This window comes from Watersipora subatra, chromosome 4 (assembly GCF_963576615.1).
Source record: "Watersipora subatra chromosome 4, tzWatSuba1.1, whole genome shotgun sequence".
In the NCBI taxonomy this organism is placed as follows: Eukaryota; Metazoa; Bryozoa; class Gymnolaemata; order Cheilostomatida; family Watersiporidae; genus Watersipora; species Watersipora subatra.
In genome coordinates, this window is record NC_088711.1 from 40957854 (window position 1) to 40983379 (window position 25526).

The 25526-nt window shown below is 36.4% G+C and overlaps 3 protein-coding genes across 3 annotated transcripts in view; 1 reads left to right on the forward strand and 2 right to left on the reverse strand.

The window, feature by feature from the left end:
* Positions 1-403: 403 nt before the first annotated feature.
* Positions 404-16629, reverse strand: LOC137392978 (V-type proton ATPase subunit S1-like). Its single transcript, XM_068079355.1, has 9 exons — positions 16446-16629; positions 8722-8839; positions 8188-8256; positions 7036-7258; positions 5910-5992; positions 4469-4677; positions 3503-3538; positions 2953-3133; positions 404-778 (listed from the first exon to the last, which is right to left on the reverse strand). Exons 1-9 carry the CDS (start codon positions 16541-16543, stop codon positions 566-568), a joined length of 1230 nt encoding a protein of 409 aa, XP_067935456.1. The 5' UTR covers positions 16544-16629; the 3' UTR covers positions 404-565.
* Positions 16630-16671: 42 nt separating this feature from the next.
* LOC137393151 (small ribosomal subunit protein uS12) lies at positions 16672-21296 on the forward strand. Its single transcript, XM_068079578.1, has 4 exons — positions 16672-16714; positions 16951-17110; positions 17959-18079; positions 21102-21296. The coding sequence occupies exons 1-4, from the start codon at positions 16711-16713 to the stop codon at positions 21246-21248; spliced, it is 432 nt and encodes a 143-aa protein (XP_067935679.1). The 5' UTR covers positions 16672-16710; the 3' UTR covers positions 21249-21296.
* Positions 21297-23791: 2495 nt separating this feature from the next.
* The window catches only part of LOC137394252 (carbohydrate sulfotransferase 12-like), a 5642-nt gene continuing 3907 nt past the window's right edge, over positions 23792-25526 (reverse strand). Inside the window, exon 5 of the mRNA XM_068080973.1 lies at positions 23792-24272. Within this exon, the coding sequence (XP_067937074.1) occupies positions 23792-24272 (481 nt within the window). The remainder of the gene's footprint in view (positions 24273-25526) is intronic.

Consider the following 25526-nt stretch of genomic DNA (forward strand, 5'->3'; position numbering starts at 1 on the left):
TTCTCAACCAAAGTCAGTTTTATATATTTTCAATAAAATGTGCAGTCTCAGATGCACAATCTATGGCAGAATTGTGCAGTTTTTAGTGCTGTCAATAGGAATTCATAGATCAGCTGATTCACTCTACACATCACCATGACGTTGCGTCATGCTATTTATTGGCCTCACTTATTTTCATTATTCGCGTATCTATGGTTCATTATATCTATGGTCATTGCTAACTATTTATTCATATACTGATATTATCAATTGTCATTGCTGATTATGTATCCATATATTGATCCATATATCAACTGTTTCGGGTTAAATATTAAAACATATTGAACAATGTTATAGCTTTTGGCTGTAATCTCTCAAGGCTCAAAATAGATGAACGTACACTATTTGGTTAGAGACTGGTTGATACAATATTGAGCATTTACTGTATATGGTGAATTATGTTCATTACAAGAATTCTACAGCAACTTAAAAAATGAATAAAATAACGTGACATTTATTACGATTCCTTGCAGTTCATGGGTGAATCATATCTTCAAATAAGTCAACTTTCGAAGCCTACAAGTTCTCACTCTGAAATAGTAACCGTCAGCGGTTTGCTCTTAGGGTCATCATATCTGTCAAAGGTCTGAATACTAGACAGCATGTACAAGCCATAAGTTGTAACAGCTATCAACAGGAAGCTTGCGATTAACCCTGTCCAGATGGGAATTGTGAAAAATCCGACACAGTCATAAGGAAGTCCAAATTTGGCTGCAACCTTGAAGTCGAACACTTGGATCTGCAAAAAACGATTTTAGCATGCTTAAACTAGCTTGTACCGTAAAATAATGATCTCAATTATGTAACATACATTACAGATATCAAATACTAGGGAAAGGCAAGACAGACTCAGTCGGTTACGTATGAAAATCATCAAGACCATTTTTACCGCAAGATGAAACAAAGTTGCCAATAAAATGGAAAAGTTTTGAACAAATCCTGAATTACTCGAAGTGTATCAGACAACAGAGCAGTTACAACTCAGAGAGCTATATATTCATTCCACACAAGACACCCTCCTGATTCTATATGCAAAACATGAAAAGCAATAGGTGACTTCAAAGGTCAACCCACCACTTGGTCGAGTATATCTAGTCTATGTAAATCCAATGATACAGTAATCTTTCGCTATCACCCGGCTCACCTTGTGCAGTTAAAAATGTTCATTAAAAATTAAAAAAAATTATTTAACAAACATTAAAAAAATAACAATCTATAAAATATATTAATGAACACGCGACTTTCTCACAAGGAACTCTGTTAATCACAAGTACAAATATTCAGACCAGATGAAGTCCGTACTACACCGGTACTACATAAGTATATTCTCTGGCTTAAAATATCACAACAGAAGTTGAAATACAAACTGAAAGTCAATCAAGATAACTTCAATTTACTTATTATATATGAAATAAATACAATTTGTTGATAAAGTTAGGAGTTTAAGTTTTCTGCAGTAAAAATTTGTTTCGTACTTTAAAAATTAGTTTCTATTTTAGTATTTTCACTTATCGAGGGAGATGTTGGTCACCATTACCGTGCAAAGTGAGAGATCACTGGATAGCGTATAACACTTTGGTTGGCCCAATGATAGGGAGCTTTCACCATTCTGATTAGTTATTAAATAACTCGACATCACCATTTGTGCTACAGAGTGGAGATAATTCTAATACAGAAACTTTTTAACGAGATGCTGTGTCGCTGCTAAGCTATTCGAGACGCATCTGTATCAACTTCCCAAACGGATTGCAACAAAAGGCCTTGAGCATAGTTGAGGAGAGTCAGCTATTTGTATCTCTACTAGATTGTCAGATGACTGTAGGTAGCCGTCTTATATAAATGACATGCTATTTGTATAAAAAATATTTGAGTGAAATAATATATATAACCAAATACTGTATTGATTTAGGCATCCTTCATAAAGAAAGAAAATTCTAAATTTTCAATGAAATAGAAGTTGTCTTTTTCTTCAAGTTTAACTGACTAGCTAGCAGTGATGAGAGAAAGCAACTCCTAATCGTAATTATTTATGATAATGAAAATGCGCATGGCAAGTATGTTTATAAAAACTGTACTTTTCCATCCCATAGCTTCATTTCCATGTGCATTAAAAATATGTACCATAAAAATAGCATCATGTATAAGTATTACCTAGCCTATGTTTAACAAGGAAAACCAATTTTGGAGTTATGGGGCCAAGACTATAACTTTATAACTTGGCCCTACCACAGCAATGTATGGTCGGCCAATTTTCTACAACAAACTTGATCCATATCAAACAAAGCAAGACAGCTGCATTTATCAAATAAATTTGTGCATACACATCAGGGCATGACTGGAGCGTAGGCCAATCTTCTAAAGCAAGCTTGCCCCAGCATAAGAAAACATGGTGGCCCAATCTTCTATAACAAATTTGCCCCAGTGCGACAAGACACGGTAAGCCAAACTTCTATCACAAACTTGCCCCAGCACAGCAAGGCACCATGGGCCAATCTTCTATAACGAAATTGCCACAGCACAACAAGACATGGTGGGCCAAATTTCTATAACAAACTTGCCCCAGCACCGCAAGGCACCATGGGCCAAACTTCTATCACAAACTTGCCCCAGCACAACAAGGCACCATGGGTCAATCTTCTATAACGAAATTGCCCCAGCAAGGCACCATGGGCCAATCTTCTATAACGAAATTGCCCTAGCACAACAAGACAGGGTGAGGCAAACTTTTATAGAAAACTTGCCCCAGCACAGCAAGGCATCGTGGGCCAATCATCTATAACAAACTTGCCCCAGCACAGCAAGGCATCGTGGACCAAACATCTATAACAAACTTGTCCCAGCACACACATTTCAATGTACATATTAAAACCCAAATTTTGCCAGTGCAGCTACAGACAACTCCCTGAGTATTACCTGTAGAGTTTGGATGGTTAAGGTAGCGCTGGAGTTACTGATCTTCGCCCAGGTTAGTTCCGTACTGCAATGGTAAGAGAACTGGAGAGGAGCACTGATTCTCGGAACTGAAGTAGACGCATCATTCACAGTCGTTCCATTCATCATCCATCCTCCTAGTCCATCCTCTACGAATGTCATTCTACAAGACACTGGCAATAGTCAACATAAGATAGCGCTGAGAAATACCTTGATGAGCAGTTGTGTTCTTTTGTTCCAAACAACAGCTTTATTTTATGCGACGCGGAACAATTATTCATTGAGCTCAAAACTATTTTCATGACAGGACAATCTAGAAAATAAGTCTACGTTCACTGAATGAAGTGCTTGTTCCTAGTCGATAGTTCACTTCCAAAAGTTTGTAGAACCTTTAAAAGGTCAATTCTTCATAGCAAACGTATTTCCATATTCTACCTATCTAAAAGCAAAAGACTTCCGCACACTGCACTTTTACATATCACCTGTAAGGTGGCGCAAAGGTTGCAAACAAGACAGTCCAAACAATACTCACACGATATTGATGTTATCAGCTGTAATTGTGACCGTCCTAAAATACACAAAATATTCAAGTGATAATATTTTGACCATGACACGATGTGCAAAGCAGGAGTATGGCAAAAAAAGAACAGATTATTATAATATTCTTTATTGACCGCATACTACCCCTAACTGGCAGATATATTTGCTTAAAATTACATACAAATCTTGATTTACTATCACCCGCGTGTGCATGCACTCAATTTTCTCTCCAAGGTATGCACTTGCGAAATTGCCCACTACTCTCGAGTTATCCACGCGCAGCAAACATAGACTGCACACAAAATAAAATCCAACAAGAATACTAAATAAAACAAACACAAACCCTATTTTGTAACTAACCTCGGAAATAACGGCAAACAGTCATTATATGATTGCAGTGCCACAACGTGTGGCACTGCAATCATATAATCAACAGTAGCAAACGTAACTGCCAGCCAATGATATGATGCGGTTCAGGTAATGTATTAGTTCCCCAGCAAAGCAATGTCATTAACGCCGCATTATACCTAATATGGCGTCATACCCAATATGGTGCAAGACACCGCTATACTTTGATTGGTTAACAACTATGATATATTACAAACTGTTTGCCTGGTTTGCTCAAGTGCATACGAGATGTTGCGTAAGAAACTTCAGCGATTGTGTATAATACTGAACAACAGACGAAAAAAAGACAAAGCGAGACATACTAAAACCGAAAAGTGACATATATTGTTGTTTATTAACAAGTTTGGCAGGTTCTATTGGCCAATCAGATTACTCAAACTAGTTCACACTGGTCGCCATTGGTCAATACACATGGCAAGATTTAGTTTGCTCAAACATGTCCGTATGTGTCATACGCTTTCAAATTGCAATCAAATTGAAGCAGGCAGTTCTCCTGCCAAGCAAGTTAAGCCATTCACGCGGAAAGAGATTATCGGCAAGTGCAACTCACTCTAAGGTGCCAGGGTCCTTTTCCACGGTACAGCTAATGACTGGCGCTTTCTCCACTACGACTTTGTCCAATTTCATTTGAGATATGTAGACCATACAGTCTTCATTAGAGTAAAAGAACACACCGACGTCTGCTGGTGGAGACGGAGTCGTCGTCTCAGCCAAAAGATGTCTGCCGACTCCCTGAACCACGGCTGTCTCATGTAATCTCTACAAAAAAAGTCGCCAGAAACGCGTTAATTATTGACAGGTCAGAAATGAAGGAGGCAGTATAGTACTGACATCAGTGGCAGCATGATGCAAATGATAAGTTTGGGTACAAAAAGAACCACTACATTAACAGACAATTAGCTCACCTATAATTGAGCTAACATACTGTTAAGGTACGGCCACACATAACGATTGTATCGTTGGATCTGACAAAAATCCCGAAATGAACGAAAAACACAGAATTATTCGGCCGAAATTAACAGAATTGTCAGAGCTGTGCATGCACACCGAAATCGTCAACGAAACGCTTTTAATTGGCTAAACAAATTATTAGCGAGCACCATTCTAGCAGCTTTTGCCATTTATATAGTCCCAGGCACATAATGCAACACACAAGAAAAACACTAACGCAATTTCCCATAGTAAACATGATGCAACTGAAATGATTGCGCTAAAGATGGCAACTCTTTTTACCACGACACTTTTGCTGCTAAAAATAAGTTATTATTATGAAGAAATGATTTGTAGACATGCTGTCCAAACGATAAAGAATCAACAATAGCGCAATTTAAGCAGTTGCATAATATGTACTATGTTTTATTGCGCTGGTACTTTTATTGTGTGTCGTTATGTGTCTTGAACTATATAAATTGCGAAAGCTGCTAGAATCATGCTCGCTAATAATTTGTATAGCCAATTCAAAGTGTTTTGTCGCCAATTTCGGTGTGCATGCACAGCTCTGAGAATTCTGTGAATTTCGGCCGAATATTTCTGTGTTTTTCGTTCATTTCGTGATTTTGGTCAGAACCAACAATAAAATCATCACATGTGGCTGTAACTTTATAATTACTGTGGTAAACCTGCAGTAAACTTGGAATACTAGTACCATAGCGGAGATTAAACAATGACTCTAGCGTGCTGTGAGATGTCAGGTGTGTTGATAAAGCACATAGAAGTATTTGCACAACTATTTTAAAACTGGTGGTAGGGCACCAGGCGGTGAAGCTTATTGTCACGGGTTCAAATCCTGAACATTGCAATCTTTTTTCCAACCTCCACCCCTGGCTTCAGACAGGCACGACTTTTGTTATAGTAAAGATTATTATTATAGTAAAGATTATTATTATAGTAAAATTAAGTAGGTCTTTTATGATAATATAAATACTTGTAAATAATGAGAATGGAGAGTCTCAGCCGTGAACAGATAGGGTAGAGATATCAATTCAACTCACCCTATGGTTGATGGCAGTGAAGAAGGCAGTATAGGTCAGGCCTGATTTTTCCACAATGTTCATCACCTCCCCAATGATTTCATCTAAAAATGCAATACGGAGATTAAACAATGACCCTATATATTCGCATTAATAAGCAATACCATTTTTGTACAAGACTCATAAGAGTAAGATGGTTAGCAGGCCTGTATCTAAGAACAACGGATCATTTGCTTTAGCGAAAGCGGCGCAGCCAGCACACTATTTGAGCACATCCAATAAACCATAGGAATTTACCCAAGCTGTACACATGGGAAATTTCATATGGTGCAGCAAATATTAAATTTGCAACAAGTAGTTTTTATACCGTAAACTCTCTCTTTTCAAGGTTAATCGGGAGACCCCCCCCCCCCGTCCTGATAGTTTCACTTGAAACTATGTGAAATAGAAACTAATTAACTCTTAAATATACTAAAGTGACTATTTCATTAATCGTAAGCATCATCCTCTGTTTTTAGGTATATTGGACAATTTTGAAGGTTGGTAGTTAAGGGACAGGATAAGAGTGTAAGTAAGGGACAGGATAAAGAGTGTAAGTACACTTTCAATAGCGTAGCAAGATAGACAGCAAACAGCGGTGACAATCGCGACGCGATCTCAGGCCAAAGTATGATAGGAAGTTATTTAAGTATTTTAGTTTTTGATTGGTAATTATTTTTAATTTTTATTACTTTTTAATGATTATTTTCACCCCACCAAGTCCTGAAGCCCTGAAAGCTAAACCGCGATGTACTGAAGGATTACTGTTACGTAGAGCGATTCTCTCTCATAGAGCGATTCTCTCTCATAAAGGTTCAACATCGGTTTGTTTTCTATCGCAATGATGTAAAATTATTAATAAAATAGTATTTCTTTATTAACAGGAAACCTGATCCTTGATTCATGATTTTAAATGAAAATGACCTGCTGGTGTTAACGAACATCTTTCCAAAAACCCTTTTGCACATAGCCTGGCTGTGGTGCATGACAAACTGGTGTGAAATTGTAATGGCTAACCGTAACTCAGGGACTATCATAGCCAAACAGAGACTACTCTTCAGACAGACCAATCTTCAGACTATTTAGACAAGCTAAAGACACATCTCACCATTGGCTTTGATGGCAGCCGAGCTATTTTCACCCGATGTAGGTAAGAGGGAGATGACTATAAATGTGCCGCTAGAGAGACCCGTCTTGTCAAAGTACTCAGCCGCTTTCCTGCCATCGCTCACCTCTACCTTCTCAACATAACCGCTAGACATCTTTCCTAAACTCTGTGCGGGGGCCTTCACTGCCGGCCAGTAAATGGAGGTCTTGAGGTCTGAGTACCTCTACAAGCATTCATTAACATCTAGTTGAGCGCCTAGTTGATCATCCAGTTGAGCAGGTAGCTTATCCTTGCATCTCATACATTAAAGAGGTCATGGGACTTAATGAAGCAGTTAGGAGCATTCTAGGGATGGGGAAGATACAAAGAGTTAGTTGTAAACGATATGCATTTCTTTCTAGATGTTCCTAAATGACTGGTCAAAACCATTGTTGTTTTTTAAACTCAGACCAAATATGCATGTACCCCTCAGCCAAACAAAAGAAAATGGATGCTTCAAATACCCTAAAAATGTATTACTCTACATAGAACCTGTTTAAATACGCTTTGTTAACAGATTGTTTCACCTAAATATGGGTCAAGAGAACATTTAAGACGAGCCAAATTACATTTAACATGCAAATTTCTGTATTTTTGACATTCATGAATTATAAACATTTACTGAAACTGAAATGTTATTCAGCAGTATCTATGTTCTATATGTATCATTGGTTAATAACTTCAAAGCAAGTCTTTATACTTCTATCAAGTCTCACGGTTGATACTAAACAGTGAACAAAGTTGTAGAGATTCCCAACTAACTTAGCATTATGCACTGTTCCATAGGCTATAGCTTGGGCTGGCAAGTAGCAGTCACAGGAAATTAGTGACTAGCACATATATTCTTGAATAAGGTTATACATCTATGCTCCATTAGACATATATTCTTGAATAAGGTTATACATCTATGCTCCCTTAGACATATACTCATGAATAAGGTGATACATCTATGCTCCCTTAGACATATATTTATGAACAAGGTGATACATCTATGCTTACTTACATAGACACCTTTACTTGCTTGTACAACATGCAAGAGTCATCTGATACATATGCTCGCTATGATGTAATCTATAATTATGACTACTAAGACAGTCATATCATGATATTTACCTGTACATTCTTAAACAATTGCCCTTTTCGCATTCTGTTGTCTAATCGTAGAAAGTCTTCATTGCTCAGCTGAAAACAGAGAACGCATTCAAGGTTAAGAATGCCAACATCCAAAAGTGTTAGTTCTATAATCGAGACTCAGTAGGTCATGTGATGCATGTATAACTTTTTATTGGCATAAATAATTGTAAACAAAATGACGTTTTTCACATTTTTCATTACATGACCAAAAAAATTATAAAAAGACAGAAATCAGAAAATATTGAGTGAGTTTGAGAAAAAGTGTTTCACAAGTTGATAATGTAATAGTATTGCGGAAGAGTCGAGATAGTGAACTGAAGTGTGTAGTAACGGAAAGTTCTTAAACTAACACATACAATGGTGGATGCAGTATGTAGGTGACAAGAAATGAAAAACAATGTTTGTCATATGTATGGAAGGATAAATACAAATATTATTGGAATGGTTCACGCAGGACTTTGAAACCTGTAACATAAATGCAGAAATCATTACTGTGATGAAGACTGTTCTTACCTCGTCTTGCAGGAAGGTTATCATCAGATCAGAAGACTTTATCGTCGATAACTGAGAAGAAAACTCGCTATTTTGAATAGTTTGTCCAGCCAATGGTTTAGCAATAGACAATTCAACCCTGAAACATGAGTTGGAGTGTGAGTAAGAAAACAGCATCGTCGTTTATTAAACTTTAAGCAACATTTAAAATATCCTCATATGTTCTGCTAATGTTGCATTTTTAAGGCTGGTTCACACCATATCGCCGTATGTCGGAGTTGTCCTTCCAATATTCATGGCCGACAATGTGCACCATAAACCGATGGCATCGACGGAGCAACGCAGATGCATCGGGAAAGTGTGCAGCTGTCAAACCTTCCTGATAGTTCGCCGAGCATCACCAACAGCCTATGCAATGTGCACCACTTTGACGATTGTGATTCACTGTCAGGGATAGCGTGATCTATTTAGTTCCATTTATGATAGTTGCTGCGAGACTAGTATTTGATTCGTGTGCACACGGCAACAAAGAGGTTCCTTAAAAAAATTAAAAAGAAAAATGAGAACACTATGCAGCGGAGTATTCGCTGATGCAAATGCGGAATTCTTGTGTCACATTTTTTTTACTAAAAACGATTGCTGTTCATGCGACCTTTGAAGTAAATATTGTATAGCAAGTAGTATAGTCTGTGGCTGCTTTGTAATAAAGAGGGAGACCAATGTTATTAATAATAAACAAAAATTCTGATCAGATATCCTGGCTGAGTTAGTGCAACAAGTATACGAAGAGTGAAGTGAAAATCGACTGCGATCCAAAAGCGAGTCTACTTTAACAAGTTCTGTTATGAGGAGTACATCGCCAGTCTTGGAAAAATCAATTAAGTACAAACTCAAATCGTTGAAACGGTAGGGGTGAATTCATGGGCAAAGGCCAACCCAAATCCATTCAAAGCATGGAAACTAGCGATTCTGGAAATGTGAAAATAAAGCTGAAGTTTTAAGAAGCTTAATGCTAGAGTTTCACCGAAACACCCCAACACACATCAGTATTTCACGGATCATAGATACCTATAAGAATCATAGGATGTTCTTTTCACACTGAAAATTTTTTCCTCGTGCACTGGATGGTCCCAAAATAATATATCGTAAAAGTTGTATTTGAACGTCACCTTTATTTGAGCGCCACCCTTTAATTGAACGCCACTTCTATTTGAACGCCACTTCTATTTGAACGCCACTTCTATTTGAACGCCACTTCTATTTGAACGCCACTTCTATTTGAACGCCACTTCTATTTGAACACCACTTCTATTTGAACGCCACTTCTATTTGAACGCCACTTCTATTTGAACGCCACTTCTATTTGAACGCCACTTCTATTTGAACGCCACTTCTATTTGAACGCCACTTCTATTTGAACGCCACTTCTATTTGAACGCCACTTCTATTTGAACGCCACTTCTATTTGAACGCCACTTCTATTTGAACGCCACTTCTATTTGAACGCCACTTCTATTTGAACGCCACTTCTATTTGAACGCCACTTCTATTTGAACACCACTTCTATTTGAACACCACTTCTATTTGAACGCCACTTCTATTTGACCGCCACTATTTGACTTTCTTGGTCTTTACGAAACATACTGGTGATTAGTAGTGTCCAAAAACTGCAGGAATCATGACACGATCACATCAATAACAACTTATTCATCGTTGTTGTTCGTATTGAAGTCCGTTTTCCAACTCCAAGTCTTTACGTTTTTTTCATTAAAACTTCGAATGCAACACTATAGAAATAATCAGCAACTGTATCAGGCTAATAGTAGTTCCATTTTTTAAAGCAGTCGTAATACTTCGATGTGTGTGAAAAAAGTTTTCACATTTACAATGGAATCTGTGCTTCTATGCATTATGAGGTAGAAATGTTGAGGTTAATTTGATTCCACGTGGTTTCTCTTTATTTGCGCTAGAAGTGTTTATTCAAAATGGCATATCGTTAAATTTTTACTCAGCTAAAAGAATGTTTGGACGCTAACATCAACTAGCTCAGTTGTGCAGAAAAAAAGCTGAGGTCAAAAGACACTGTGGAAGGTATTGAGCAGCCAGAAGAATATGAAATGGTTCCAAACGAAAGCAACAATCCGAACGCAACTGGCCGTGCAAACAATACTAATATTTTTGTTTTAAAATGTTACTTTTGGTTTTTGAAATTTTATAAATTTCAATGTTATATTTATTTTATGTTCAATTTATAAATTGAATGTTGCACCGCCCAAAGGCTGTGCAACATTCAACTTAAAATATAGGCAACATTCAATTCGCCTGTGAAAGGGTCAAATTTATCTTCAGTATTTTGCCGTGTTGGAAAAATACAACAATAGCCTTTATTTAAACAGCACCTCTAATAAAGCATCACTCTAAACTCTAAAGGAAAGGTTAAAAAATAGAGCGTCATGGCTTCAAATAAAGGTTTTATCGTATGCACTCTTTGACTTTAAATAATCAATAGATTTTGTCATTATTGTATACACATGTAATGATACGAAAGCTTACTGAAGTTAACTCCAAAATAATGTATATGAATTTATGGAGACTATTTGTAGAGATGAGATCTATTTGTAGCTCTTGATAATTTATCAATCAAAAAAAGTGGTGTCAAAATACTGAAAAACTCGAACAAGTATGGCACAAAATAAGCTTACAATAAAACAAATATTATCCAAAATCTGCCTATAAAAGCGAAACAACCGAACCCTTGTAACTAACTTCATCACTAGCTTTAATATAACATATGCGACTGTACCAAACTGAGATGACAACTTATCAAGTAGAAAACACGGCTGTTAGCATCCAGACATACGTTATGATGAGCTGCTAGTATCAAAGTGCCGTTTTCAACCTCAGACCCCCTTGTAACACTACCACAGCAGACATGGATCTAGCATAGCTGCTTGGAACAGTCGATTTGATCATTGTTCGGTCAGAATAGAAAGGCCACACGACCTCATCAAAGACATTTCAGAATAAGCGAAACAGCTAACCAAAATCACAACTTTGGTACTGTAATCAAACTCTCATAAATGTAAAGTCTGTACGCTCGCTCTGATAGGTAATGTTGAAAACGTAGCGGTTCCGGTTTCCGGTTTTGAATGAGCTAGGCGCAAAAAATTCCTCTCTTCAAATCTTGATGATAAATCCACAAAAGAGTCCAATTTTCTATATACCTTTCTTCTTTCTTTCTTTTATATTTGTACATTTCTAATTTCTATACACTAACATAACACAACAGCAGGTATTTAAGCAGCTCGGCCGCCTCAGGCGCTGCTGTGGCTAGTTCGTTCGGTTGGAGTGCTTGCATTGTTTGTGTGTTGATGCCTGGTGTATTGCTGATTTTTTTTTTTCTTTTTTGGTTAATTGAGTTGGTGCTGGCCAGTACATTCTTTTGTAATGTCAACTCCAAAAAGTTTAGGAAGAAATTCTAGTACTAGCAGCCAAAAGGGAGATAGATCTAGATCTGGCTCTAGCAGTAATAAAGTTAATGCTCACACATGTGGGAAATGCGAGAAGTTAGTATTGGATGAAGGAATTGAATGTGAAATTTGTACAACATGGTTTCACTATCCATGCAGCAAGTTTAAAAAAGAGGCAATTAAATTCTTGGCAATCCCCGGAGTGCATTGGTACTGCCACAAATGTGACCACCCCAATGTTAAAACAATTGAATCTAGACTAGAGAAGTTGGTTACTGACTCCCACCAACAAGCACCTCTAACAATGAATATGGGTGGGCTGAAAACTCTTGAGGACAATATTAGTAAATCATTATCAGAATTCAGGTCACAAATAACAGAAACACTCGAGAACAAGCTTACCACCTCACTGACCGAGCTTAGATCACAAATAATGGTAGCAAACGAAAACATAGACAGGTTGAAAAAGTCCAGCCAACACACCAACAGGGACATACCTGAACAAAAGGCCTACGGCCCCCAGGTTGAAACTGATCAATTGAAAACATTCAGCTCTTTATTGAAATCACCTATTCATTCTGAAACAACCTTATCAGGCAACCCACCACCGTCAATCAAACCCCACAATAATCGGGTGGATTTTGATCCCAATAAATGTGTAGTAGTTCATAGCTTTGAAAACAAATCTCTGGCTCTCAATCATATAGCCATCAGACACAGCATCAGCAGCATACTAAATAAGCCAATAATTATGTTTTTGAAAAAATTCGAACATGACAAAAACGACCCAAAGCTCATGATACAATTTGAAAAATCTTCTTCAGTAGACCAATTACTGGAAAAGTGGAATCCCACCACTGAAAACTGCAAAGTTAGAAGGCCCCAAAGGCCATCCCCAAGATCAGATGGAATTTGTTTTGGGGTCCCTAAAAACATTAGCGAAGACGAGTTGTTGGGATATGTTAGGCAAGAGTACCCTTCCTGTGAAAAGGTGATCAGATTTCTGACCAAAGATAAAACAACTACTGGTACTGTGAAACTAATTTTTAAAGTACCAAATGACCTAATTGAAGCCATTGATAAAGGCATATACATCCAGCAACTGTGCTTAAAACTAAATGTGGAAAAAGCAAAGCCACCAAGGCCTAGGCCCCTTCAGTGCTATCAGTGCTGGGGGTATAGCCATGTAGCATCAAACTGCACTGCTAGCAAAATCTGCAGACATTGCAGTGAGAATATCACAGCAGGTGCTGACCACAAAGATTGTAGTAAACCCCCCAAGTGCTGTAACTGTGGCTCGAGGGGTCACGATGCAACGAGCCATAGTGACTGCCCCTTTTTTAACCAAATACTCAAAAAATTGACAAGTAGGGAAGCCGTCAGAGATTTACAATCATGACTCTGATTTTATGGAACAGCAACAGTATTAGGAACAAAGTCCAGTATCTGGAAACCATTGTACATGAGTATGATCCTATTTTTATAGTTCTCACCGAAACCCATTTAGACCCTCAGGTTTCGAGCAATGAACTAAAACTGCCAAACTACGAAATTTTCCGCAGAGACCGCCCCACTAAAGGCGGAGGCATCTTAGTCGCTATTAAATCATTGAAAGGGGTTCAGATATTTGATTCTTTTGTGGATCCTAATGAGGAGATGCTTGTGATCAATTTGTCTGTTCACGGGTTTCGTGTTTGTGTAGTAACTTACTACCGTCCTCCGAGCTCAGCTAAGATGAGTGCACTTTTTGATTTTTTTGAGGACAGCCTGGTCAGCAATTTTGTCTTACTTGGAGATTTTAACTTTCCTGAAATCCAGTGGACCCTTGACACGCCGGCCGTCTCTCCAGGGGGTCGTGGACTTGCTAAGAGCTTTTTGTCTTTTATTTTGAAAAATAACTTTTCGCAGCATGTAAACTTCCCTACCCACTCTAAAGGCAACACACTTGATCTTATTTTTACAAATTTTGATCCCTGCCCTATTTTTAAAAACGCTGATGTTGGAATGTCGGATCACACAGCACTGTGCTTTGAACTTTTTAGTTTTTTTCCACAGGTTGATCCCCCAGTTTCTCGCACTACTAAAACTCTTTTTGACTTTGGTAAGGCTCGGATGTCTGACATAAGCGAACAGACAGCCCACCTTTACAAACATCTCCAGTTTATTGAAGCTTCAAATACGACAGATTTTTTATGGAACACATTCAAGTACACTATTTTAAACATAGCTAACTCATGCATCCCAGTACGTAAACCCAAAGGTAAAAAATTCTGGTTGTCAAGGGAAGCCAAAACAGTTTGCCGAAAAAAGAGAAGGTTTTTTCATACCTATAAAGCTTACCCTACTAGCCACAATTTAGAACAACTAAAGTCCATTGGTAATCTATCTAAACGCCTTATTAAAAGAGATTATAATAAATTTTTAGAGTCCCATATTACTGAAAGCCTTAAGAATGGCGATTCCAAACCTCTTTTCCAGCTTATATCTAAATCTTCAAAAGGGGGAAACTGTTCAAACATTATGCAATTACATAACTGTGTGAATGACAACGATATGGCCATAAGTTTTGCTAACAATTTTAAGTCCGTATTTACTGTAGACGATGGACACGTCCCACAAGTATCATTCACTCAATCTAGTGCAGAACATGTACCCCAAATGGACATTGCTGTCAGTGAAGAGGGAGTTTTGGCCCTTCTTAATAATCTTAACCATCGTAAGGGTATGGGCCCAGACAACCTTAGTCCTGCCTTGCTCAAGTTTTTGGCTGTTGACATTGCTCCCATTTTAACGCTGATTTTTAAACACTCCCTCAACACAGGGTGTGTGCCACTTGATTGGAAACATGCCAATGTAGTCCCTGTATTCAAGAAAGGTGACAAGAAGGCCCCACTTAACTATAGGCCAATATCACTCACTAGCGTATCATCTAAGGTTATAGAACATATTATTGCTCATAACATAAGAGATTATCTCGATCAGAATAACATCCTAAGTGAAACACAGCATGGTTTTAGAAAAAAGCACAGCTGTGAATCTCAACTTATACACACCATATCAGACTTGGCAAATTTTAATAATCTTAACACTCAAGTGGATGTACTTGTTTTGGATTTTAGTAAAGCGTTTGATACAGTTTCGCATGACAAATTGATCCACAAACTTAGAAGTTATGGCCTAAATGCAAATGTAGTGACTTGGATACAGCACTGGCTCCTGGACCGCACATTCTGTGTCATAGTTAACGGTAAAACATCTCCACCTACCCAGGTAACATCAGGTGTGCCCCAGGGGTCGGTGCTTGGACCCTTGCTTTTTCTTTTATATATCAATGACCTTCCAGAGTCTCTGAACTGTCCAAAGACATCCATACGTTTATTTGCGGATGATGCCATACTTTTTAGACCAATAGAATGTGCGTCCGACAGCCTTCTGCTACAGGACCAACTGTGCAGAGTGGCTGCATGGGCTGAGTCGTGGCAGTTGAGATTTAATGCTAATAAATGCACATCTACATCTGTGGAACCAGTTAGATTTTCACATATATACAACTATTGCGGTACATCTCTTATATCCTCGCAATCCTTTTTATACTTGGGTATACTTGTTTCTAGCACCCTCAATTTTAATGAACACATAAATCGCATCATACGTAAGGCTAACGGCACTCTTTTTATGCTTATGCGGACCCTTAAGAAAACATCTCCTAATGTCAAAAGGACAGCATACTATAGTGTGTGTCGTCCACTGCTAGAGTACGCTTCGGAAATCTGGAGTCCACATTTTGATTATAGTATACAAGATTTAGAATCCATTAACCGAAAAGCTTTTAGGTGGGCCAACAATTTAAGAAAATTTGATAGTATATCATCAGAAATGGTGAAAATGGGATGGCAAACACTTGCAGAGAGAAGACGCATCAAGGACGAAAGCACACTGCAAAAAATTTTAAGCCAAGACCTAATGGTCGATTTTAATAGATTTGTAATTAAGAACTCATCCTATTTTACTCGAGGCTCCAATATCAGACACACAATCAATACAAGTGCAATGAAACACTCTTTTTTTAACCGTGCGATGAAATTTTAACATCTGATTCTCTTATAACTAGACCAAGCGATCTTATACTTTTATCCTTCAGACTTAGATAAATAAGTCTATGCTTATTTGTGATCTTATTTTTATGCCTAATGCACCATTTTATTTCTACAGGCCTAGCGGCCACTTGAAATATTTTACAGAGATAGATAGATAGATCAATTTATAAATTCTTACCTTTCGTCTCGAAACATGTAAACAGGCGGGCCAACATTTGCTATGGCAAGGCATGGAAATAGAGCTGCAACTACACAAAAAACCAATCTAAGACTCATTTTGAAACGATGGTAAAGCGTTTCTGCAAGCTGAAAATAAAACTTTTCTACGTCTTCCTTCCAAAATATCGATGCAGCTTCTAACACCGAGCGAAATGTCATGTGATCTAGTTTACTGTATCCGTATCCTGTCACGTGACATCCCTTTTTGCCTGGAAGCCGCCATCATGGGTAAGCATGTTCGTTGCTCGATTCCATTTTTTATATATCAATCCATGTATTCGTTTTATAAGCCTATTTGCAACTAAGATTTTAAAAGAAGTATTTATTTTGGCTGTTCATATAGCTTTTTGATTCAAATTTGCTCTTCCATTAACCCACTGTTAGCTACAAATCTTACATATTATAACTTCACATTCTGCCTTATGACAGTTTTCATGCTATTTATATTTAATATTCTTCTTCAGGAAAGCCCCGCGGAATTCGAACAGCTCGTAAACAGAGAAACCACAGGCGTGACCAGAAATGGCACGATAAGGATTATAAGAAAGCTCATCTCGGAACAAGATGGAAAGCAAATCCTTTTGGTGGAGCTTCTCACGCTAAGGGTATTGTTCTAGAAAAAGTGTAAGTATTTTTAGTGGTGCTCACTTTAATTTAGGTGTAGATTTCTGGGCCCACTCTAGTTAAATGTGCGTAATACTTTTTCTTTGCATCATACTCGTATTTTTTCTTTGCATCATACTCGTATTGATAGTATCTTTAAATGGTCATGAAACTTGCACCCTTTTTGTCCGCCAGTGTAACCACATTTGTTCGTTGTTTAACCTGTTGATGCTAATTCTAGTGCGTTTACTGGAAGAACTGAAAAAAACAATGTCGATGGGAACAACAAAGTCGTGTCCTAAAGTTTACTAAACAATGTGTCACGTTTGCAAGGATAGATTTTTCCAAATTGTTGCGAAGTTTCTTATAGAATCGCCAAGTATTTCAAATACTCAAGTTTTCAGAGGAGTGGCGCCTATTACTCTTAGTCATTTCCTTCCTTTTTTTAGCAATTCTCATTGCCGCTCACAGCAATTTCATGTTTTTGGAAGTCATTTAAAATTGGTACAGTTCTTCATCATTGTATTTGGTCCTAATATTTACAGTAATTGTGTAGATTTATTAATGTATTCCAGATGTTTTTAACATATCGTAATATGGACATTGAAGTTAGGTCAGTAACAATTTTTTTTCAGCCCTTTGGTTAATACATCATTTGCCTTTTTTGACAACATAAGAGATTCATTGCTAAGTTAGATCATCTTCCAATTAATTGATGGATGTGTACTGGAAGTAAATCGTTAGTGTGGTGTCGACATTCGCTTGATAGGCCCAACTACTAAATTGTGTGTTTCTCTTTTTTCAAGTGCCATACTCCATTTTTTGGATGTGTAATAAATTTTATGTTTTCTCTTATTTTATATTTGCAGTGGTGTTGAAGCCAAGCAGCCTAACTCTGCCATCAGAAAGTGTGTGAGAGTACAGTTGATCAAAAATGGAAAAAAGATAACAGCTTTTGTACCTAATGATGGTTGTCTTAACTATGTTGAGGTTAGTACAGATTACTTATTCATTCAATTGTAGCCTGTTACAGTAGTATCCTAAGGTATGGCCACACGTGCAGATTTTTTTCGTTGGTTCTGACCGAAATCACGAAATGAATCACAAACACAGAATTATTGGCCAAAACACCGAATTGTCAGAGTTGTGCAAGCACACCGAAATCGCTTTTAGTTGGCTAAAAAATTATTAGCGATTTTATTAGCTTTCGCACCCTATTAATTTCTAGGCGATTTGCCCCAAATACCACTCGTTTTTCAGAAAGTTGCCAATAATTCAAATTACTACAAGAGACAGACTTGAGATAATTTACTCATTCAAGTTTCACAAGAACCAGCCAAGTCTCCTCTTTCAAATGATATTACATTCATTTAGACAACTCGTATTCCTTTCATGCAGATCTGTGTCTCAAAGAAGGTAGTTTCAGAAAATTACTGATTTTAAAAAGATTGTTATTTGCTGAAACAAAGTTAGACTCGCACTATAAAAATTCCAAAATATACAAAGTTTGACTAAAATTACTTATTTATTACATGCAAAACAGTTATGAATATTATTTAAACCATAACTGTCATGAACAACTTTTATCGTATTTACTAGGTAAATCAGACACGCTGATTCTAATTTTGTAATCAAAATAAAGATTAGTCCACTAACTTTCAGGGTAATGACGGCTGTTTTACAGCGTTTTAATATCGGTCTCGAAAACAGCACAATCGGCATAACAAGCTCCGCTCATAAATACGTGATGCAACCTAGCTTTTTAGGAACAGCAGTTACGTAGGGATGTTTAGACCGATTTAGAGTAATAGAGATGGGTGTTTTAAAATCCATTAATATCTAAATTCAGTCTTACAAATAATATCAGTCTTTTCTGCAAGGTAGATGAGCTATTTAACATTGCATATTTAAAAAAGCGCGATAACAACGCTAGCTTGTGATAAACCGCGCTTTTTGAGCTCATTTTTCTCCACGTTCAGCCCATTTAAACGTCATGTAACAAGCTACGAGCAATTTTAAATAGTTTATATACCTTTCATAAAAAACTGAAATTATTTTACAGGCTGGATTTAGATAATAATTGGTTTTAAGACACCCATCTCTATTATTCTAAATCGGACTAAACATTCCTAACTTCCGTTCCTGAAAAAGATAGGTTTCGTCACATATTTATGGGCGGAGCTTGTAACGCCGACTGTGTTGTTTTCAAAACGAATATTGAAACGCTTTAAAAAAGCCTAAATGACTTGGAAGATTAGTGGACTAATCTTTATTTTGAGTACAAAATCGGAATTAGTGTGTCTGATTTACCTAGTAAATACGATAAAAGTTGTTTGTGACAGTTATGGCTTAAACATATACAGTTAGTCATGATCATGAAAATAATGAAGCTCTAATTTCGAACTTTTCCTCACGAATATCATCTTTGAAACCAAAACATAGCTAGTTTACATGCATGCCAATATAACTAAAATAAACTGTCATAAACATGTTTCAAATTATAAAAATATGTTCAATAACTCTGTTCTTGACTTTTCATACTTCATAGACAGATCTAAGAATCAATATGATCCTCTCGTAAGTGAATGATGACTTTAGGCCGACTACTGCTGACCGCCTAAACAGTGCATTTTTATGAGAGCATAACGATTCAAATTGGCTAAACTAAAAGTTAATGTAAACTTTATAACATTAAAAATAATGCTTTAATTTTATTTATGCAGTCTTTCACTGTCTTACCTTGCTTCTGAAGTTGAAAAAAATTGATCGCGAATGATAAAATTTGAAGTAACAATGAAGATTTCCGGTTTGGGTAGACATCGGTATGTGTTTGGTATTTTAGTGATAACTTTTGCCAGAGATATCAGTGAGGCGGATTTGTAAATTTTTCTTCTCAACTAATCAAAGATTGACTTTTATAATTTGAAAATTAATATGATACAAGGAAGTAGGTAAAGTTCAGAGGCGAGATAACTCGCGTTGGGTGTCTATCAACGTTATAAATATGCGAGTTATGTTTCGGGTGCGAATGAGTTAGCATGTTGGCAACATAAAATATGTAACCAGAATGTTGTAATTAGTGTTTAAAATCAGAAAAAAATGTATACATATCACGCAGCAATTTTCAGTAAGACGGCTTGCAGTACGCCTAAAGCTAAATTTGTACATGGATGGCAGTGAAAGGGTTAATTTTTCTGAAATTGTTTGTTACATTTATTAAAGGTGTGGCACAAGGGTTGCAATGAATGATTTCATGCAGAAATATTTTTTTATTATAGGTTTCTGTGACGGGCTGTTGAAACCCTTACGACTACGCAATGCTACTTGTATGCACATATAACTAAAATTTGCTTTCTATATTTTGGTACGCACAGTTTTTTTAATAACATATACGAGAGTTTAATAATATAAAGCGATGAAAAGTCAGCTAGTGCTAGCTTTTGCTGGCTTTGTAGCTGTTGTAATGCATATTGTGATGGATTGTAATGCATATTGACAGACATTGCGCTTAAATTTCATAACGATTGTCATCCAGAGTACTGGGAAGAATGTCACTCCATTCATGATTGTATATTCATGATAAGATTCATTTCGGGATGAATATTAGAATATCTTAAACAAAGTACTTCAAAAGCCTCAGGCAACCCAAAATGATGTGGTAATATGCGTTACCAGCCCATTAATTTTTTAATTGTTCTAGTAGATAGTTGACTACATAACTATAATTCCAAGACATTGATAAGTAAAAACTTTTTAGTTATAACCAACCCTTTTACAAATATTTTCGAAGTTGTAAAAACTGATTTAGGTGATGATGAATTATAAGTTCTCTAACATTAGTTTGAGGAGATAGTCTGGCACAAATAGTACGGTAGTGCGTCATAGAAGATCGTTAAAAAATTATCATTACTGTTGCACTTTCAGAGTGAGGAGCTATTATCGGGGGACGCTCAGTTTATGAATTGTAGTGTTAGTTTTTTTAATCAAAATGATAATTTGCATGATATTGCAGGAAAACGATGAAGTTTTGGTATCAGGATTCGGCCGAAGTGGTCACGCTGTGGGAGATATTCCTGGAGTCAGGTTTAAAATTGTGAAAGTCGCAAACGTTTCTCTCTTGGCATTGTTTAAAGGAAAGAAGGAAAGGCCAAGATCTTAAACTGTGAACTTATTTTGGTTTGTACAATAAAGACATTCACAACAGAAACTTGGTCTATTGATTAGCCTCTAGTAAATATGATATTATTTTCTACCTAGGTATCCTGAATCAACCAATGTTAGGTTCTGTGTGTGGGTTATATAGGGCACTCTCATGATTTGAGCAGCCAGTTAGAATATACTACTGACTTAGGTTATGCATAGTTCACAGCTATAACATCCTTCTCAACAGGTATTAGTAGAATTGTTTGGAGATGTAAGTTTCGCAAAAAATTAAAAGCGTCTCTGTTATGGAAAAACAACTGTTATATAAATGATCATTGAAGGTCAATCCGATGTTGGCAATTTTTATTGTCAGAATATTGTACCAATTCAGCATTCGCGCTAGAATATAGCTTGTACATTATAAAACTAGATGTTTTGAAAGCAAGTAGTTGTATTGAAGTTTCTGATTTTCTTGTACAAATTTGGAAAAAATACCTTTATTTGCTGTTGAACTTTGATCCATGCAAGCTTGAGCTTATCGATGTAATTCTAGATATGTACAGCTGTTAAAGTCCAATAACAAATTTGGGTGTGAACCATCTCTGTCTTACACAGTAAACTATGGTTAATAAACATAAATGAATGTTAGGTTTTATTAAGCCGCTATGTACAAAAACCAATAACAGATTTGGGTGTGAACCATCTCTACCTTGAACAGCAAACTGAAGTTATTAAAAATCAATGTATGTTGGGTTTTATTACACCGCTATGTACATGTAAAAGCTGTGCAAAGATTTACCATTAGCTAGGCGATGAAGCTAACATCCACAGTACACACTTTCAAATGTGGTATATATATATATATACACAAAAGCTGCGCTACATATAATTTACTGCACAAGTCATTACATCGGTACACGCAGACTCAATTGACCAGACTGCTTGTTTACTGGTGCTACCTAGGTTTATGTTGTAAAGGACGACAGACTTGCTGGTGTAAGTGTAAGAGAAATTTAATTTAGACAGCAGTGACAGCATCTATGTTGGCTGACTAACATGGATATCATTTGCTAACAGTCATGGCCAAAATGTCAACCAGTGTGTTGAAAACTGATCTGTCTGTAGCAGCTTAACCTTTGACTAACAAATATTTGACAACATTGGGTCATTCCATATAGACATGTTCAGTATTATCACCAGCTTTTTAAGACCGTTCTCTCTAGCAAATGATGTCAATAAGACAGCTTTATTAAAGTTTGTTTTACAAACACTTCCATTTTAAAGTGACTCAAATCTGAATGACAAACAATTTTATACATTTGCAAATATCTACAATGCCAGTAGAGTTCACTGGTACTATCACCTACTAGTTGTGGGTGGAGCCCTACGTAAACTAAATCCTATTGAACTTCTTTGTCAAAAACATTGAATAAAACCTAATCTAACTCAATGGTAAGTTGGCAATTTAGCTATTCAGCCATGCTCTTAACTGTCAGGATTATCAAATAATCACTGCAATGGAGTAACAGCAGCGCAACAGTCCCAGTGCTGACAAGGGCAGGTTATGCATGTGTTGGAGGCTGTGAAAAAAAAAGATTATAGTACTGCAGCGCAATTAAATTCTTGTACAATCGTAATCCGTTTCATATTAAAAATGTATATTTTTTTCCATTAGTGTATCATGATTAATAAAACTGAATAAGTCTGAATAGTTGAGATGTTTCGATTATATGAATCTTAGTTGGTCTATTGTTTGTTATTGGTCTGTCTGTGTGTTCTATTATATTGACAAAGTTTTAAGAATGGAAAGTTGCTGTGCATTAAGTTTGAATTTGGAACCTCCAGTTCTGCAGGATGCATTATCCAATACACTGCAACTAGCTATACTATGGAATAAATTGTGCGCATACACCATGCACGTGTCAATCTTTTATGGGTTCCCGCTAAACATTTCAGCTAGAATTTTTGATAACGGTGCATCTTAGGTCGGTACAACGCATGCGCAACGGACATACAGGCACTTGCAACGCACAAACATTGTGGATACAACGCCGGCACAAGTAATTAACAACGCATGCACCACAACGAGGCACTTGTAACACATTAATATTATTAATAATATTAATGAATAATAATAGTAGTAATTATATTATTCTATTTATAGTCTGTTAATAAACCAGGTCTAAAATATTACACAAAGTATTCTATTTATTTTCTATTGACTGTTGTATCCACAATGTTTGTGCGTTGCAAGAGCCTTGTATTTCCGTTGTATGCGCGTTGTACCGAACTGAGATGCACCGTTACCAAATTGTTGGTCAAAAGAAAAATGCTTAAAACTCTCATAGGCCGCAAGACTATTGCGATCAGTGTTGAGCGGTGGTAGGCGCTGCTGCCAGTACAGTATGAAGTACAAAGAAATAAGCACAGTACACAAAAATAAACAAACACCATTCAACTTAGAATGGTAGATTTTGGTTACCAAGTACGTTTTCTGCGCAACAACCTTTTTGTTACCCGTGCAATGCCAGCATTCAGCTAGTACTATATACTTTTACATTAGTATATTGCAGTCCTGGTGAAAGTATCTTTACTATAACCAAGCAGTTCAAAGTCTTTTGAGTATAAACCTTGAACTGCTTCTAACAACTCCCCACTCATCTGGCTGTACCAATATGATAATGTATTATTGTTCCTCGGTGAAGCATTCTCTCTCAGTGATGTTATGTAGGTCATATTGAGAACTTTCAGTGACTCTATGATGTCTTCATCCATATGCTCCGTGTGTCCTATGATATTATAGTCAGTTGAGCAAAAGTCGCATAGTAGAGTCTGCGGTCTATAGTGATAGTCTAATTGCCCACCGTAACCACCCTTTGGGTTAGTCTGATGCCCTTCATCTGCTCTTGCTATAACGCATTGCACAAACTGAGGGAATGTTATTAGCCCTGGTTTCACCTCTGTTGGTTTACATGGTCCTCGTGAGCTTAGTTGAATTATCTTGAAACTGTATGCAGATACTAGTCTATCATACGGATTCCTAAAAAGAAGATAAATCTGAGATGAATGCTGCAAAAAGATTTAATGCTGTTTGTATGTCTGTCAGCAATAAATATGTACTTTTTAAATTTTAAAGTTATTTAACATAGCTCAAGATATCTTTTTAAATTGGTTACTCACAAAGCTGGTGTCAAGGAATTGTAAAGAATGACATTCTCGAGTCACTTTTTCGAACTGTTTGATTCATGCAAGGAGTTATCTCACTTATGGTTTTGAAAGCCGCAGTATGATATAATCTAACATCAATCTCTTTGTGAACACTTGATATAATTCAGTAAAGATTTAAATAAAACAGCCTTTCTGAGCTAATTCATTAATAAAATAGCACTCTCTAACCTTATTAAATTTTTCTGAGCTATTTCATCATGAATGTAGAAACCTTAATTATGGGATAAATCTACCAGCGAACACTCTAAGTGATTGGCACTAGCATGTGTTTAAACATCAAACCAACTTATGTGTGCAATAATACATGATAAAAAAATATTTTGAAATTATTACATTATATTACATATTACATACATATATTATAAAAATGTGTTTTTGTAATATAAAAACACATTTTTGTTTTTATATTATAAAATATTGGTGTAAATTAAAGTAAAACATGGAATATTCTTTTTGATTTTTAGTCTGAATACTGCAGGGATACTTTTTTATTTTGCAGACTTGTCAAAGTTTATTTAAAAAATTTTTTTTAATGGTAATGGTGTTTATTATATAATTCTTTTAGCACTACTTTTTTATAAATTAGTTTTAGGAATACTTGAGAGAAAGTGTTAAAAAGGTTTTTTACTAGTGAAATATTTGAAAATATTAACAAGAAGATTAGCACCGTTTTAAAGAATATACTAAATCATGCAAGGTTGGATTGGAAAAAAATAATTATTAAATTACTAAATTATGCTAAAAAATACTAAATTAAGGTTGGGGAAAAAATAAACTCTTTGAATAGGTCAGAAATTTTCATATTAGAAATACATAAACCTTGACATTGTATTTGAAAGACAGAAGGAAATACCGACAGTTTGTCGATGAGTTGATTTTTTTCACAAATCCTTTTTGCTGTATCCTTTAGTCACTTGCTTACATTTGTAAATATTTTACTCTGGAGGTCATCACAAAAATCTTTTGTCAGTTTCTATGGACGATTTCTTAAGCTTATCTATTCAGTTTCCTGAATAGATAAGCAATCTATTCTTGATTATTTATTGCTTATTGAAATATTATTGCT

What these genes read in the sequence shown, in the direction of transcription:
- LOC137392978 (XM_068079355.1), bottom strand. Translation starts at nt 16,543, where the DNA reads ATGAGTCTTAGATTGGTTTTTTGTGTAGTTGCAGCTCTATTTCCATGC. An exon ending in AATTGTTTAAGAATGTACAG is followed by an intron (nt 7,259 to 8,187) that starts GTAAATATCATG and finishes GAATGCTTGTAG; the next exon opens with AGGTACTCAGACCTCAAGAC. An exon ending in TCACTGCCATCAACCATAGG is followed by an intron (nt 4,678 to 5,909) that starts GTGAGTTGAATT and finishes CTTTTTTTGTAG; the next exon opens with AGATTACATGAGACAGCCGT.
- LOC137393151 (XM_068079578.1), top strand. An exon ending in GGTATTGTTCTAGAAAAAGT is followed by an intron (nt 17,111 to 17,958) that starts GTAAGTATTTTT and finishes TTATATTTGCAG; the next exon opens with TGGTGTTGAAGCCAAGCAGC. An exon ending in GTTGTCTTAACTATGTTGAG is followed by an intron (nt 18,080 to 21,101) that starts GTTAGTACAGAT and finishes ATGATATTGCAG; the next exon opens with GAAAACGATGAAGTTTTGGT.